General features: G+C 45.2%; 1 protein-coding gene across 3 annotated transcripts in view; it reads left to right on the top strand.

The window, feature by feature from the left end:
- The window catches only part of LOC134091753 (potassium voltage-gated channel subfamily D member 3-like), an 81642-nt gene extending 65242 nt beyond the window's left edge, over positions 1 to 16400 (top strand). For 2 of the 3 annotated variants that reach the window (XM_062544393.1, XM_062544392.1), the window contains exons 3-7: positions 1046 to 1214; positions 8470 to 8571; positions 10949 to 11041; positions 11565 to 11836; positions 14395 to 16400. In XM_062544393.1, coding sequence (XP_062400377.1) covers positions 1046 to 1214; positions 8470 to 8571; positions 10949 to 11041; positions 11565 to 11836; positions 14395 to 14599 — 841 coding nt within the window. In that variant the 3' untranslated portion in view covers positions 14600 to 16400. The remainder of the gene's footprint in view (positions 1 to 1045; positions 1215 to 8469; positions 8572 to 10948; positions 11042 to 11564; positions 11837 to 14394) is intronic. The other variant, XM_062544394.1, reaches the window with a different exon arrangement.
- Positions 16401 to 16806: the final 406 nt, after the last annotated feature.

The following is a 16806-nucleotide window of genomic DNA, read 5'->3' as shown; positions in this document are numbered from 1 at the left end:
GGGGGCTGAGTGCCGCCCGGCCCGGCTATTTTTCATTCCGCGCGCACAAAACACTGAATTGCTCCGGAGGTACTTCACTGGTGGGCTGTGTGTGTGTGTGGTTTCAAAAATATCCATGCGTTCGACCTTTATTTCAAATCGTTGTACTGTGTCCTAATATATTGTATTGTTCCTTGTGCACGGTTGCTGAACTGCAAAATCCCGCGGATATGTTTCCCTGCCAAACCGAACACCGCGAGCCAGCATCTCTAATCAATCTGCAACCCCCTCTCCTCCCCCCGCGCCTTTGCCCAGTCACTCACCGTGCCGACACACTGACGAGATGGCCCCGTCGACATGCCATGTCTCTGCGCCCGCCTGTACCCGACAGGCATGCCAATAAAGCCGCTGGCACCTGCCTGCCCACTCCTCCTCCTCCTCCTCCTCCTCCTCCTCCTCCTCCTCCTCCTCCTTCTCCACCTCTGCAGATCACTGGGCAAGGAGCTGGCATGAAGGGACAGAGGGCAGCTTTGTATCCTCAGCAGCCTGGGCCTGGGCAGCGTAGATAGCCCTCCCTATCACCCAGCAGCCACTCTCCCACCTGTAAGAGACTCTTTCACACAGCTACCACCAACCGGCCCCCAACACACACACACACACACACACACACACACACACACACAGAGATACACGCCCCCGCGCACGCGCTCACCCAGCACCATGTAATTGAATTACAGAGCACAATTACTGAGCTGCCCAAACCGCTAACAGGTTATTGTGGCACGGCAAACAAAGGAGGTGAGGAGAGATTGAATGGGATGCTTTTAAAGAGATTCCCCCTCCGGCAGGGGAACGTATTAGGGCACGTCCTTTAGATTGTATCTTAACGCCTCTTTTTTGTTCCTCTCTTCCTGCTCTCTCCGTCTCCATTCATCCTCATCTCTTCTCCATGGCATTTTTTCTCACTTCTTGCATCACCCGCTATCAATCTCCTGTCCACCTCTCTTTCTCTCTCTTTCTTTCTCTCTCTTTCTCCCTCTCTGTTTTTATCCTGTTCTCTGTCCAGTTACGGGGACATGGTGCCCAAGACGATTGCCGGGAAGATCTTCGGCTCGATTTGCTCCCTGAGCGGGGTGCTGGTAATCGCCCTGCCCGTGCCTGTCATCGTGTCCAACTTTAGCCGAATCTATCACCAGAACCAGAGAGCCGACAAGCGGCGTGCTCAGAAGGTACAGGTGAACACCTTTAAACTATTACCGGTAGATGAGCTCCGTCATCCCCATGAGGGGGGTCAGGGTGAGGGATGTGCGTGTGTGTGTGTGTGTGTGTGTGTGTGTGTGTGTGTGTGTGTGTGTGTGTGTGTGCGTGTGCGTGTGCGTGTGCGTGCGCGTGCGTGTGCGTGTGCGTGTGCGTGTGCGTGTGCGCGTGCGTGCGTGTGTGCGTGTGTGTGTGTGTGTGTGTGTGTGTGTGTGTGTGTGCGTGCGTGCATGCGTGTGTGCTCACATGTGTGTGTGTGTGTGTGTGTGTGTGAATGTCAAGTATGACTGATGTGGTGTGGTCTGGACCAGATGGTAAGACTGGTGCCCGTCGCCGCCCCTCACCCTGGCTGCCCTTTGACCTCAGAGATGCCACTAACCCCTGGCATGCGCTGCAGAGCCGAGACTGGTATGCAAACCCCCCCGACCGCTGGCAGCATGCCCTTGTGCCAGCAGCACCACCTTGTCGCATCTCTCCAATGCCACCCCGTCACATCCCGACTAACCCCTCAGTGCCTAGCCATCAGGAACTCTGTGGCTAAGCACTGAGGCTTCATATGATGGACAGAGAGGATGTAGGTAGGCCGCAGGTGGTCACACCTGTCTGACAGGTATGGGGTACGACTGCGGGGATCAGTGTTAGACAGCGTGCAGGTCAGGTGGGTTGCATGATAGACCTCCATGTGTCATCAGCTGAATTAACATTGTCAAAGAATGACCTCAATTCCCCTGTCCTTGTCCTTCTGAAGTGAACGGGGTACAGTAAAGTAGGTAGCAGGTGTTTACCCCTGTTAGTACTGTGTGTGTTATACATTTGATTTGCTTTTGTGTCGTAGATGTTGTATGTCTTTGTGAGTAATAGCTATTTTTGTGAAAATGTTAACGGTTCATTATGTAATTATTCACTTCCAACTAGTTTATGTGAAGAAATACAACTTTAGCAGTGCATCACAAATTTTGACAGCTACACTGTCGAAGCAGCCAAAAATGCCCATTTTGCCATCTGAGACAGTCTTATATTTTGCAGGAGAGATAGGAGCCATTTTATCTGATCAATAGTTGGATTTGTGTGTAGAGTTGAAAAAAAAATACAGAGCTTTGAAATTGCGTGTAAGCAGTTATAAATAGTACAACTGTACTAGTAATAGTGAAATTAGTTTTATTTGTAGATCTTTGCATAGTTTTCTGTGTAGAATTGGTTAAATGCAATTAAAAATAACAAGTTAGCCTAGAATCCAACAAAAGTCCACATACTGTAATTAGGCTACTTACCAGATGTCACTGTATTTATCATTCACACCAAGCTTCAAATTGCTGATTAGGCCAAACTATTAGCTTTATGAGCGCACTCTACTTTGAAACCTTTTGTAAATGTTTGTCCTCACTGTTGTCGAGCTCTGAAACAACACATATTCCTAAAACTCCATCTCAACCATTTTGATCCGATTTGACCGCTTTGCTACGTTGCCCACTCAATATTTCTACCAGTTCACCTTAATATAGCAGGCTAGAACCGGCCCTTGGCTAGAAGGGTCAACAAATGATTATTTCTTGTTTTGCTAATGTTAACTCATCGAATTAAAGTTGGACCCAAAAACTTTCGTGAATTAAAAACTTACACCTGGAATACAGTGCGCTCCATGACTGGCTATCTAGTAATTGTTAGGTGTTGCACATACTCCCCAGAGACTGAATACACACACGCCTGCAGGCAGCCCTGGTAAAGTGAGGCCAAATTATGGGACAGGGTGTTAAACACCACACGGATATATAATATTTTACATCGCACAAGCTTTTTTCCAGACAATTAATATTCTCCTAACAGCCAATTCCCTTTGCCCCACAACAGACTTTAATAAAACCGTTAGAATGGCAACAGCTTGAGATTCCATTATTTGTTTACTGCCCGTTTTGCTAGGCTCGAATGAAATTAATTAAATTGATTCTATTTGAATAATAAAACGCCCCATACGCTCCTGTTTTCCAGTCCCAGGTGTCAGCACAGAGCTTTTGATATGAGAAAAATCTCACCGACTTTTTTTGTTGTTGTTGTTGTTGAGTTTTTATATTTTCGAGGGAGCTACTGTGGCTTAAAAATCACCCCTCTCTCCTTGGCTAAATCTCCAGAGTAAATAAACAACTCTTCACTCATAGTGTTTCCTTAAAGCGGGTGGAGCTGACCTTTTCTGTGCGACAGATAAGGATGGAGCAGAGGGCACAGCAATGATGGGGGGGGAAAAGGGGGAGAGGGAGGATGATGGAGAGAAAGAAACAGTAGTGTTAAAGAGACAGACAGAGGGAGAAAGAGGAAGAACGATGGAGAGACAAATCAGAGAGGTGAGTCAGACAGGGTGACTGGAGGAAGTCAACATTGCTTAGATTGGTGGAGATACCGGTAACAGGAGTAACACAAGAAAATGGTGGGGGGAGAGCAAAATTGTGCCACCTGTTAATGGCATCCGTCCCCCGCAGCCTGGCTCAACCAACATCCCTGTAATGGGACGCTGTGTAGAAAAGTCATCCACGGTCACCTTCCAACACCCAGGGGACTGATGCTGGCTGAATTCTCAGTCTCACTCCACATGAGGTGCCGTAAAGCTTTGGGGGGTTAAGTGCTGAAGCACAAGCACACGCTCACAAGCAGGTATGTGTATTTTGTGATTAAACGATGATTGAGCCTACTGAAGTGGAGGTGTTTGACTTTGTAGTGCACCTTCCTTAGGGGTGTGTTAATTACTGGGTTCGCAAACAACTGTGGTACCAGCAACCTTGTTTATTGCAGAGAAGCTGAAATGTCAAATGAATAATCTGCTTAATCATTCACCTCCACTGGGGACCATCTGTGACCACACAGTGAAAATAAGTTTCAGTCAATTGAGAGCAAGAGAGGGAGAGAGAGCGAGAGCCTACAGTACTACAGTACTATGTACATCATTAAAGAGAGACTTGCAGAATATCAGATTAAGTGTTTCCAAATGCTTGGTGACCACGTTCGACTCTCCAAAATCTGATGGTGAAAATTATCAGATGATTATTTCAACCTGTTGTATGTCAAAAATGTGTCCTTGTCCGAACTTCCCAGTTTTGTTTAATGGGTTTTGTCCAGGTTACATGTCCAGTAGCTACTAAATATGATGCTTTCTCCTGAACCTCACGCCCAAAAAATCATAAATATAATGCCTCGCTACACCCCGTCCTCCACACATTCAACCACAGTTTATTAAGCAATAAAGCGGATCATAAATAAAAGGCCCTCACCATTTCCAGTTACCTTCCATCACCTTCTGATGCTCACCTATTACATCTCCCCACTACTCAGGGTCACCTTAGATGCGTGAGTAAGCTGAATCGGATCTTCTCTTTTTAGAAGTATACTGTAGGCCTCAAAGTGCTCGACTATAAAGCACTTTGCAAATACAGTAGCCACCAACATGACTGCTCCAACCTTCTGTCTCTTGTCTTGCCCATTCACACTGACAAACGAAAAGCATAAACGGCTCCGGAATCCCGACAGTGATACGGATCACTGCCAAATTTAATCGTTTCTTCCTTGGGTAATTTCTGACCTTCCCTGAAAATTTCATCGAAATCCATCCATACTGTAGCTTTTTTAGTTATCTTGCTAACAAACAGACAGACAGACAGACAGACAAACAAACGCCGGTCCCTGATGAAAACATAAACTCCTTGGCGTAGGTAATAACAATGACATGTATGTCAACTGAATTTGGGAAGCGGAGTGTGCCACACTCTTGCCGCCGCCTACAGTATGTGTAGAGGCCATAATTCACCACCCAGACTTGGCGCGGTTATGGCCCAGCCTTGGGGCAAATCCACTGGACCGTCAGCAGACTCATTGTGCCATATCAGGGTCAGATCTGTTTGACACACCAACCTCATGTTTTTTTCTTCACCAAAGCATTCTTCATTCTTTTTTTTTATTCTCTCTCTCTCTCTCTCTCTCTCTCTCTCTCCTCAATCTACAGTAGAATATAGCTCAATTCACAGGGCCAATTTTGTGAACCAATAGCGAGGCTAGTTGTGGGCGTGCTCGGTGATTGCACTCCCAAGCACAGCAGGTCTCTAAATGGTCCGAGGTCACGGCCGGTAATGGCGGCGCAAAGTCATGCAGAGCCTCGACGAGACAAAGCTCTGTTGGGGCGCGAGTCTAGGGAGGAGAAAACCTGTCAGACGAGAAACACAAGGAGTGGAGAAAGGTCAGCGTTTGGAGTTTTAAGGTCCACTTCCATTAGAGAGGACCTCCAGAGACACATGTGGCCAAAGCACTACTCTAAAAGGCGCGGCCAGCCCGACACCCGGATACAGCTGGATATCCATTCTACGCAAGAGCAGAATTGCAGCAAGGAAAATGCTATAAGACAGAGTTAAATAATTGATCAGTAAAGGAAATATCATTACGTGGGCCATGTCTTGGAATGAATGGAATCAGCGTCAAATATAGTATATCAGTAAATGTTATTCTCTGTCACCATCTTATGGTCAAGGTATTTGCTGTATGCTTTTGTCCAAACCAACTTGCAGAACACGTTGCAGAAGAATATTATCAACAGACAAAAAATAAAGAATGCCGAAGAGTATAAGAAGTGAACATAATATTTAATATCAAATTATAGTAAAAGAAGTAATGAGTGTAGCACCAGCCCCACATGTTCCCACATCATTTACAAGAGTGAGAGGGAATGTGCTGATCCTGCTGGGACCAGACTGCTGTAGTGTTGCCAGCAGGCATCATTAGATTGGAGATAACTGGGATTTATCTAGTGAATTGCATTCACCTAATAGAGCTTTCTGACAGAGGCTCCCTCAGTTGTGTAATTACATTATTAGAAATGCCTAGTCACTGGATTATGAGAGGATATTCCACACATTGCATGTACTGTAGTACTGTGATGTAAACGATAGAAATGGTTGTCAGGCGAAATCGTAATGACACTATATTCCTGGTTTAGTGCTAGTCTCAAAGGGCCTTTAAAAAAAAAACGTCGGAAGCAGCTGTCATTATTACCACTAACAATAAAAAGAACAGTTGCTCAAATCTTTTTTTTTTTCTACTATATCATGTCTGTGTAGCCTTTGCATTTACCTTACATGATGCCATTAAATGTGTCTTCCAGAATGATGCTGACAGTTGTTGCAGTGAAATATTTTGACTATTTTCTTTGTATTGGCTTTCTGAACATGCAGGCATGAATTGCCCCGTTATTTCTTCGAAACAATCCACTTCACAATCCACAAATGGCCCCTATTACTTTTCTCTTACACAGCCACCGTGGGTTTCTCCAGAGGAGCCCTGGCAGTAAGTCTCTGAGCAAATTATATGGGATAATGGCCCTATATAGTGGAGGAAGCACATTCAGGGCTTGTCTTCTGCTGTCTAATGCTAGAAATATCTATATTTCAGTCTATATTTTAGTCTGAACTTTGTACAGTCACATCCATTCTAAAACAATTCCCCTGCTCCAATATACTCCCAGTGTCTCAGTTCTACTGAGAGCACTTTTTGATGGTTAGGATTTGTTGAAGCTAGGCAATTTTACCTCTATAGCGCATTTTATACACAAGGTAATTCAATGTTCTGGGTTCAGTGCAAATAATACTAAATAAAAAGGGCAATGGTATAAAAAATTGTTTGCAAATGAAATAAAGTACACAGAATAATTCAAAGTCAAAGACATGAAAACGTAAGGTGCATTTGATTAAGAGGAAGTGCATTTAATCAGTTAGCAGGAAGCGTCTGAAACCAATTTGCCACCTTTCTTATGTCATCAGGAAGTTGGTTCCAAAGCTGGACCACCAGCTTAACCAGGTTTTACCCAACAGATATTTCTCCTCAGACTTGAGAAGATGTAAAGGTACTTTTTGGGTCCAATTGTCATTGTTACATTAAGAGTGCACTAACAATATATAGCTACGGTAGTTTCCTGTGTATTAGCCGCATTGTGTATTTGCTGCAGGACAGTGTTTTATGGAAGTTAAGTTAAGTTATGGAAGTTTTATAGCCTGGCTAGCGCTTACCACTTCTCAAATGAGACGTGGTCTGGCAACCAGACATTCATTTCAGATCCGTTCCCTGGGCGCCATGGATGTCTATCAAATGCGTCTGTGCATAGCTCATCATTGTCTTGCTTTCCCCCCGGTTCTGTGATTGGTCCCCTATCTCAGGCAAAAATGATGGCGGTAGTTTCCAGACTTAGCAGCGTGAATGAAATCACTGCGCAAGGCAGGATGGGAACACCGAGGCTAGAAGTTTTATGGATGTTACCATATTGATTGCCCCCATGTACAGTATTACTGTAACCTCATAGCTGAAGGAATTTTGCCAAATCAATGCATAAGATGCGGCTAATAGTTGGGAAAATACGGTAGTGATTTAAGTTAGATGCTTTATGTTAAAAATAACTGATCAGGCTTCAGAGAGCCAACATTTTTCTTTTGTTTTTGTATTGGTGTTGCACAAATGATGAGTTTCAATGTCTGAAGCTTCATGCCAGTCTGTAACATTATATTCTACTGCAAAGTGACTTCGCTCGTGTATATCATTAGGCAATTCCTCTGTAGGAGCAGTGGCGGTTCTAGACTGAATTACTCCCCAGGCGAGATCCTCCACGAGCGCCCCCATGAGTGTTTTTTGACGCACTTTGCGTCAGTCGGGCTCATAGGGTTAAGCGCTCGTGCCGCCCCATACAAGATGCCGCCCCGGGCGACCGCCCGGTTCGCCCGTACCTAAAACCGCCACTGTGTAGGAGAGAGGGTGGGAGGACTGTTTTGATATTTTCTTTTCTTGTTTCGGAGTTGCATGGATGATGAGCACCCATGTCTAATGCTCTCTGGCACCCCATATGGTTATTCTACTGCAAAGTGACTCGAGTATATCATTAGGCAATTCTGCTCTAGTCCACTGCCTTTCCGCTCTGATATCTGCCTGGCAGTTTTTATATTCAACAATGGCCGTGTTTTACCTTATATAGTTACTTAGTGCTATATTTCCCCCAATGTTTTATTCAACAGCTCTCTCCACAAGCCTTAAGCATTAACTGTCAAAATCCCGATACGTATAAAAGCCATTTGTCAGATCCAGCTCGTAATTTGATCATGGCCAGGGGCTGGGCTGGGTGGGAGTGGATCAGACGGAGCGCCGTGAGCATTAGGAAGTGCGTTGGCTCTTCCTACTCTCCTGTCTAACACCTTTAAAACTCCCTCTGCCCACACACAGAAAGCCCGACTCGCCCGGATAAGAATAGCCAAGAAGGGGAGCACCACCGCCTACCTGCAGACCAAACGCAACGGGCTGCTGAACGAGCTGCTGGATCTCACGGTGAGAGCGGTCCCATGTGGGTTGGGGGGGGGGGGTCTGCTGTCTGTCTCCACCTGGGTGAAAAGAACGCTGACAGGGCCTCTACTGGAAACAGTCGACGCCTGTTATCTGTGACTGGCCTTCCGTTTCTCTTTTGTCAGCCTATGTGCGTTTGACAGTGTGTGTGTGTGTGTGTGTGTGTGTGTGTGTGTGTGTGTGTGTGTGTTCAAGAGTCTCTCTCTATCTGGTCAACCTTATCAGCATGCCTTGTTGAAGGACTGAAACCCCTGTGTGTAATTCAGGAATACAGGAATAATAATAATAAAAACATAAAATTGTTTTATTCTTTGTGACACAAATCAAAATAGAAATCAAGATGATTTATGAATTGATCAAACTCTTAACGCTGGGGTATCAGAACCATGACAGATGGACCCTTCTCTCTCCCTCCATCAGCTGTTGCTGTTTCTATTATACAGCATTATACCTGTAATGACCCACTCTTGAGTACAAAATGGTATCATGCAAAAGTGTTGGCTGAGGCTAGCTGGTTAGCAAGCTAGCTTGTATCATGGCAATGCAGACATAGGAATTATTTTACATTCCTATGCCATGTTTGGTTCATTTTTAAATGTTTCAAACTATTTTGCAGCTCGGCATAATAGATTCAAGAAAAGCATAGACAACGTTTTACTTTAGTGTCTGTTCTTTTTCTACTCTCTTACCTTATCCTTTTGTTTGGGCCTTTTCTGCTCTGCGCTCATCATGGGTGCAGGGAAAGGTATAGATAATGAAATCAGGCCAGAGGACTATCTCACTTTGCTCTGTTTTAATTAGGAGTTATGAGAAATGAAAAAGTCCCTGGTTATCTCATGGAATATTGCCAACACCCCCAGCCCCACACCCATCTCCAACCCCCATTCCCATCTCTCTCTCTCTCTCTCTCTCTCTCTCTCCCTCTCTCTCTCTCTCTCTCTCTCTCTCTCTCTCTCTCTCCCTCTCTCTCACTTTCTCTCTCTCTCACTTTCTCTCTCTCTCTTTTTCTCTCTCTTTCTCTCTCTCTCCCTCCCTCCTCTCTCTTCACTGTCTCTGTTTCGCCTTGTGCTCTGACTCTCTTGCCAGTGAATGTCACACCAGATGAAAGGCACACAGGCTCCAATCTGAGTACGCTACAGCCAATTAGCTTTAATTAGCATTTGATGAGAGCTGCCTAATACAAGCAGGGAGGAGAGGAGGGTGCATTGGTCTTTCTGCCATAATCATAATGTTTCCTTTGTGGGAGCCTCGCTAAGGCTTAGTGTGTATGCTCATCAGCAACGGTAGATATCCACAGAAGTTGCCATGTTTCCATTACCAAGCCATTAATTCCCCATTCTGTTCATAATGCAGTCAGTCTAATGAATGGACAGAGAGTTATGATATGAATCTGACTCATAAGAGATGTCTGATATATCAGACTTTTCTCTGTATGATGTATGGAGCTGTCGGCTGTGTTGTGCTTTGAGATGTATGGCCTCTCCATGGCAGTGCTATTGTGCCATGCGGAGTAGAGGGAGGTGTCACAGGGATAACGTACAGGACATCGAAAGGGCAAGTTTGCCACACAAACAGAATGACTTCGGCAAGAGCTGTCTTTTTCTGTCCGGCTCTTCCCTCTTGAAAGGCTTCCAAAATATCATCACACAACCTCCGGGATCTTTGATCTCCATCGTTTGTTGTACTCCTACACACACGTCCAGCCAGAGGCCCTCCTCCCTACTGTAGGTTAGTGACGCATCGGCTCAATAATGCATCCACTGGACCGAGACTCCTCTCGGATGAGAGAGAGTAGTATGAGCCAGATATTCAGAGCGTAGCGCTGCTCCATTGAAAGTCTTTGAATCTGAGGGCAGACTGTCAATATTGATAGACCTCTATGAATCCAATTTTGTAATCTGTGTATAAAAGTCATCCTGGCTTCCAATTCATCAATCCATTACAGTCCAAGATGACTTGTATTCTGTTATAATGGCAAATGGACTAAATGGATACAACAGCACAGTGCACAGGCCATATAGTTTGGTTACTATGTACTAGTGCTTCTATATGTCTCATGTCTCTAACATATGTTTATTGGTTGATTAATATATTTGCAAATTTATTTATATGTTTGTTTATTGACATTTTTCAAATATGTTCTCTAGGAGATCTTTCAGTAATGCAGAGTCAGTTTCATGAAAATGTTGAATGTATGTATGAACATGTATGCATGTGTGAGAGCCTCTCTGTGTTTGTGTATCTGTGTTTTCTGTGTGTGTGTGTGTGTGTGTGTGTGTGTGTGTGTGCGTGTGTGCGTGCGTGCGTGCGTGCGTGCGTGCGTGCGTGCGTGCGTGCGTGCGTGCGTGCGTGTGTGCGTTAGGCCTCAGAGGTGGAACAGCAGCATCTGAACAAGACCTCATCCCTGCTTGAGAGCCAACATCACCACCTATTGCACTGTTTGGAAAAAACTACTGTGAGTCCCCCACTGCACACACTGTACTCCAGGAACAAAATGCTGTCCAGAAATCTCCAGTCTGTTGCTCTCCAATTCTTTAAAGTTATTTGTTCTCCAAAATGCTGAATCACCGAGCAGTTTAGGAAGTTTGGGTCTACGCCGTTATTCAGCTGAGTAGAAAAGCTCAGGAGGCAAAAGCAGAATCAGATAATGGCAGACTGGAGAGTTTCTCAAAAGGCTTTTAAACAGATTTCACATAGCCCCTGTAGGGCTCACTGTCGGAAGGAGGAGAAAAACATCACATGAGGGTGTTTTGCAAAATAAGCAGAAGCTTCACGGTTAAAACTGTGCTCGCTTTTGTCTGACTTATCATTGTTAGTTGCGTTCTTTCTTTATGTATTTCATTTCCTTTTGTCTCTTTCCCTTTCTTTGTGTTTTCACTTTCTTTCTGTTTTTGCATCTCTCCCATATGCCCCACGCCCCCTCCACCACCACCACCCCATCTCTCTCTCCCCCCTTCCCCCCCATCTTATCTCCTCAGGGCCACGAGTTTGTGGACGAGCAGCTATTTGAGCAGAACTGCCTGGAAGGGGCCCTGCAGCCGTACCGCTCCCACTCCCGCACCCCCTCCGCCTCCAGCCAGGACGGCCCCACGGGCACCTGCTGCTCCCGCAGGAGCAAGAGGGGCTCCACCCCGGTGCCCAACGCCAGCCAGCCGCACATGCTCACGCACACGCTGCCCCAGTCGCCGGGCCTGCAGGAGCTCAGCGCCATCAACATCCAGTGTGCCGAGCAGCAGCTCCACGGCAGCAGGTCAGAAGCTCCCTCTCCGCCCGCGGGCCAGAGGCGTTTATCAGCCTGATGTATAGAGCGCCGCTCGAGACTTGCGTGTCGAGACACATTTCCGCCATAAAAAATCCGACATTTACGCTCATACGGGGATAATAATGTTAATTTTCGGGTGATTTGATAGCCGAGCTGCCGAGATATACATTCTCGGGGTGTCATAACGCCGTTAATTGAATTTCTTTAAATCACTCGATCCATCTCTCGCTACAGGTTTCCTGAATATTTAAACGCGAGTGTAGATAGGATTCCCAGCTCGCCTCTTGGAATTAGTTTAGCGGGTCCTTTGTCTCTCTTTTGTGTGGATAAATCTACCTGTCCTGGAGTGATGAGCTGCAAGGCACCACTGGCGACACACCAGGGTGTTTATCAGCCACCTCCGGTCCCCAACCACTCAAATTCACTCTCTGTGTAAGTTTAGACATACACTTTATTACACTTTAAAAGTTTTTGCTCACCTGCCTGGACTCGCATATGAATAGTCAGATCCCATTGTTAATGCATACAGTAGGATTTAATATGATGTTGGTTCACGCTTTGCATCTATAACAGCTTCAACTCTTCTGGGAAGGCTTTCCACAAGGTTTAGGAGTGAGTTTATGGGAATTTTTGACCATTCTTTCAGAAGCGTGAGGTCACACACTGATGTTGGCCGCGGAGACTGGCTCTCAGTCTCCTCTCTAATTCATCCATAAGGTGTTCTATTGGGTTGAGGTCAGGACTCTGCAGGCCAGTCAAGTTCATCCACACCAAACTCTGGCATCCATCTCTTTGTGGACCTTGCTTTGTGCACTGGTGCAGTCATGTTGGAACAGGAAGGGACCATCCTTAAACTGTTCCCACAAAGTTGGGAGCATGGAATTGTCCAAAATCTCTTGGTTAATGCTGATCAGAGTTCCTTTCACTGGAACTATTGTAAGGGACAAAGCCCAGTTCAGGGATGGCCCCTTCCTGTTCCAACATGACCAAGGCCACAACAGGTTGTGTGGGTAGTTTGGAACTCGTGACTGGACCTTTGGACCTTTGCTGGACCTTTGCGAAGACAATAGCAGTGAAAGGGGCTTGCTTGTCCTCTCTGGTCCTGTGCAATAATACTCGGTTCCCTGGCTGCCCTTGTGTTTTATGTGTGTACCGTACCACCCGGGTAGGAGTGTGGACTGGAGGGACTTAATCTCCTGAAGGGTGGCTGAAGGTCACCGTCTAACAACAGGGAAAGGGTCGAGAGGGTCAGCTGGGCCGGGCGAGGAGCAGAAGCAGAGCGCCGGCCCATCCATCACTCCCGCCGCCGCGTCAGGTGGCACAGAGCTACAGACACAATGCAAAGGACACGCGCAAGGACAGAGGCACACACACCAGTGACCCGTCCTCACAGTACTGCGCTGCAGTGGTATAGAGGGCTATAGTATAGTAATCAACACTGTTGAATCTTGCCTCAGTTAGTTTTGGATAACTTTAAATCACTGCACTGTAATGTTGCATTTGCTCCTTTTTGATTTTAATTGGCTTGCAGTTGTGGATTGTGGAATTTTTTGCTACATTGATTAGCATTGTTGAGGCTTTGCATGTTAAGCAGGTACAGTAGCAACAGCCAGCAGCAGCTGTAGCACTGGTATGGTAATGCTAACATATGTGAATGTGCATTATTATACAGCCAGCTGGATTGCATTTCATCTGGCCAGAGCGGTAGATAAAACAGAGTGGCGACACTCCCATAGACCTCCATAGGAAAAAATGGCAGCACTTTTTCCAGGCTATTTCCTCGTTATGGGGCTTTTGGAACTGTTTACAGCCAATCTCTTGGTCAGTAGTCAATGAATTAATTGATTACACCTTCCAGCATCGGAAGTACAGCCCAGCCTCCTGCGATTCAGCCATTCAGCACAGGTTTTTTTGGAACTTTTGATCGTGGCGGCAACATCAAAGAGTGTCACAACTCTCTCTATCTATGGCTCTGCATCTGGCCATCCTGTAGGTCAGAGGTCAGATCATGCAATACTCTTAAGAAACACTAGAGGGCAGTGTATTGCTATCTGAGTCTGTGTGCAGCAGTGAGTAGTACGTCAGTGTATACATTGACATTCAGGGTGTGGTGTCGTGCCACCAATTAAAGCCTCAACAAAGGGCTGAAAATCTTTAGAGCGGAACGGTGAATAAATGCTGTATGAAATTATTTTGTCTTCCGGCATTTTGTCAGAGTTGTGAACTTCTACCCTTCTCTCACCTACTGCTTTGCCTCTTTATTTTTAAAAAACATATTGTTTTTTGATACAGTACGTCTAAAAAATAATTCGGCGGTAAACATCTTTGAACAGCCTCTATTGTGTCTGAAGGCCGATAACGCACCAGGGTTGATGAAAAACAAAAGTGTTCATTCAAACAGGAGCGCTGGCTCAGTGCTTTTGTTCTCCATTTGTGTACAGTATTTTTTTTAATTGCGTTCGTTTACAGGCACTTCATGTTTGCTCTTGATAAATTCATTGTCTTGGGTGGCATTGAAATCCTCTTGTGTCCCGTCCTCCCTCTAGCCGTTCTAATCTCAACATGCAGACCAACGAGGTGGACCGTCGCAACACCCGGCAGCAGCAGCAGCAGGTCACCACGGCGATCATCAGCGTCCAGACGCCCAGCACGGGGAGCTCCGCCTCGGACGAGGACCACGACCACGGCCTCGGCCTCCCCAGCGTCGTGACGACGGCCAGCTCCAACGTCATCAAGGTGTCGGCCCTGTGAGAGCGCGAGCGCGAGCGCCGGGGCGCGGCCGAGCACATACAGCACAAAAAGCACTGTGGGGTTTGCGAGCCTACGCAGACCACCCGGTCCCCTTCCACATCATGGCACACTGACACTGTTGGGCCCACTGTTCATGGACGGCGTGTTGTGGGGCAAAGACGACGAGATGATGGTGATAATGGAGAGAGAGAGGCACAGAGGGGGCCCATGACATTGGTCTTTGCTCTGCACATCGTCCCTCTCTCTCTCTCTCTCTGTGCAAAGTGACTTTGTGTTCCTGATGACTGTGCCGACCCAAGGAGCACAGGGTTCATCAGGTATAGCTGTGGAAAATAAGTCTGTGAGTAGCAAAGACTTGGGGGGGGGGGGGGTTGTTACTGCAAGTTTGATTGTTCTTGTTTGTGTCTCCCTTCATTGTACTGTACAGTACATCACAAAGATTTACTGTGCTCTGCCACCGCTATCCTGCTACTTTATTCTGTGTGTTTTTGAAGAGTCAGAGTATAAGTCTGTATGCTGTCAGTGTGAGAGCAACATATCAGGTGAACATGAGATTGTGTACTTTTTAACTTTTGTTTAAAGTTATCAACATACAGTAGATACTGCCTGTCAGAATCACAACTTAGTGTTTAGATGCTGATGGTTTTTTTTCCAGATTTAACTGTTTTTCTCTCTTTCTCTCGCCTCTTTCTTTAAAAAAAATCACTGTGTTTGACATTCTCTCATTTTGTTAAGGACTGTTAGCAGTGTTAACATTTGAATTAGTTGTACGTATAACACCAACTAACAGCAGTTAATCTAAGTTGTTCATCAGTATTCTTTAAAACATGGTGAGTTCCATTCTTTTAATCAGCTGTAGATCTTTTAGCAGCTCAGTGATCAGTGCCATGGCTGCAGGTTAACCATAAAGATTTACGGTCTATATCTTTATCCCTCTCAAATGTGAAAAAACAAAAAATCTTTGTGCATTTCTCCTGTTTATTTAGCAGTGATGGATGTCCAATGGATACTTTTAACAGGTATACTTGTGTAGTCTCCACAAGCTAAACGTTTGTTACACTATGATTTATGCATTCTTGGTCCTTCATATTTCTCCAACGTTCTGATTGAGTGTTGAATTTTGCAGTGATTTTAAATCATGACCTTTGTCCAGAAGAGTAACTTAGTCAACATATTAAGAACATGTCAATGTGTTGCCTTTCTCCAAAGTATATACTATGAGTCGTGGGTCGGTTGAAGTTGGTGAATGAAATGTAAAACAGTGGCTAATGTGGTAAAATAGTCTAAATGAATTTTCTCACATTCCTTGTTTGCTTGTTATTTATGGTGTTAATTGCATCCTCATCAACATCTAAACACACCTGTTACAAAAGTTCTCTGGCAAATTGGTATTTGCGTTCAGCTTTGTCATGTTCTATTCTACAGTATCAACAATCTTGAAGGCATTTTCACTTGCTGCATTCCTTACCACGTGCGTTCTGAAGTTTGATTTTCTTTGGCAGCCTGGTAGAATAGAAATACTGTCTGTGTCTACAGCTGTGGGTGGGATGTTGGACAGTGGCAATTGTTAGAGTGAAGCGGCACTGGAATACACAGCTGGTTTCTAGCTTGCTGAAACGAAATCTCCCTGCAGTATTTCTCCTTACACCCCTTAAGAAGAGCATCCTGTTATTTCTGATGCCCTCTCATTTTGGTTGTTTCCACGACTCCTGTTTCTGTCTGTCTTTTGTGTGTATTCTGTCAGATGTTGGTTCTTCTTTATGACTTTTGTCCTGTGACATGTCTGATAAAGATTTAAAGTCTGCAACAGAATCAGAATCATTCTTTCCATAACTAAATTAACTGTAAGATGTGTTCTGTCAACCTTACAACCGATATTATGGTTATTACAAATGTGACATAAGGTCTTATAGTGATAAAACTGGCTCATTTTGTGTGATGCTCCTAATCCTGCTTTGCTGAATTAGCATGTTCAATCCTGTATGCTAATGGGGAGCTTAACTGCATGAATATTCTTTCAAGTATGAAAAGATGAAATAGCAGAGATGCCAAGGAGGATTAACTGTAAGTATACACTAAAATTCACTTTCCAAAGTACAGTACAGTTGTGATATCACTGTACAGTCAATGCAAACAAAAATGTAATTATTATTAAAAAATCCCTTTGCCTGATCATCATCTAGTGTGCAGAACTCATGAAACAGGGT

Source organism: Sardina pilchardus, chromosome 9, assembly GCF_963854185.1.
Source record: "Sardina pilchardus chromosome 9, fSarPil1.1, whole genome shotgun sequence".
NCBI classification, from domain to species: domain Eukaryota; kingdom Metazoa; phylum Chordata; class Actinopteri; order Clupeiformes; family Clupeidae; genus Sardina; species Sardina pilchardus.
Note: the sequence above shows the minus strand (reverse complement) of the source record. Positions and strands in the feature narration are given on the sequence as shown.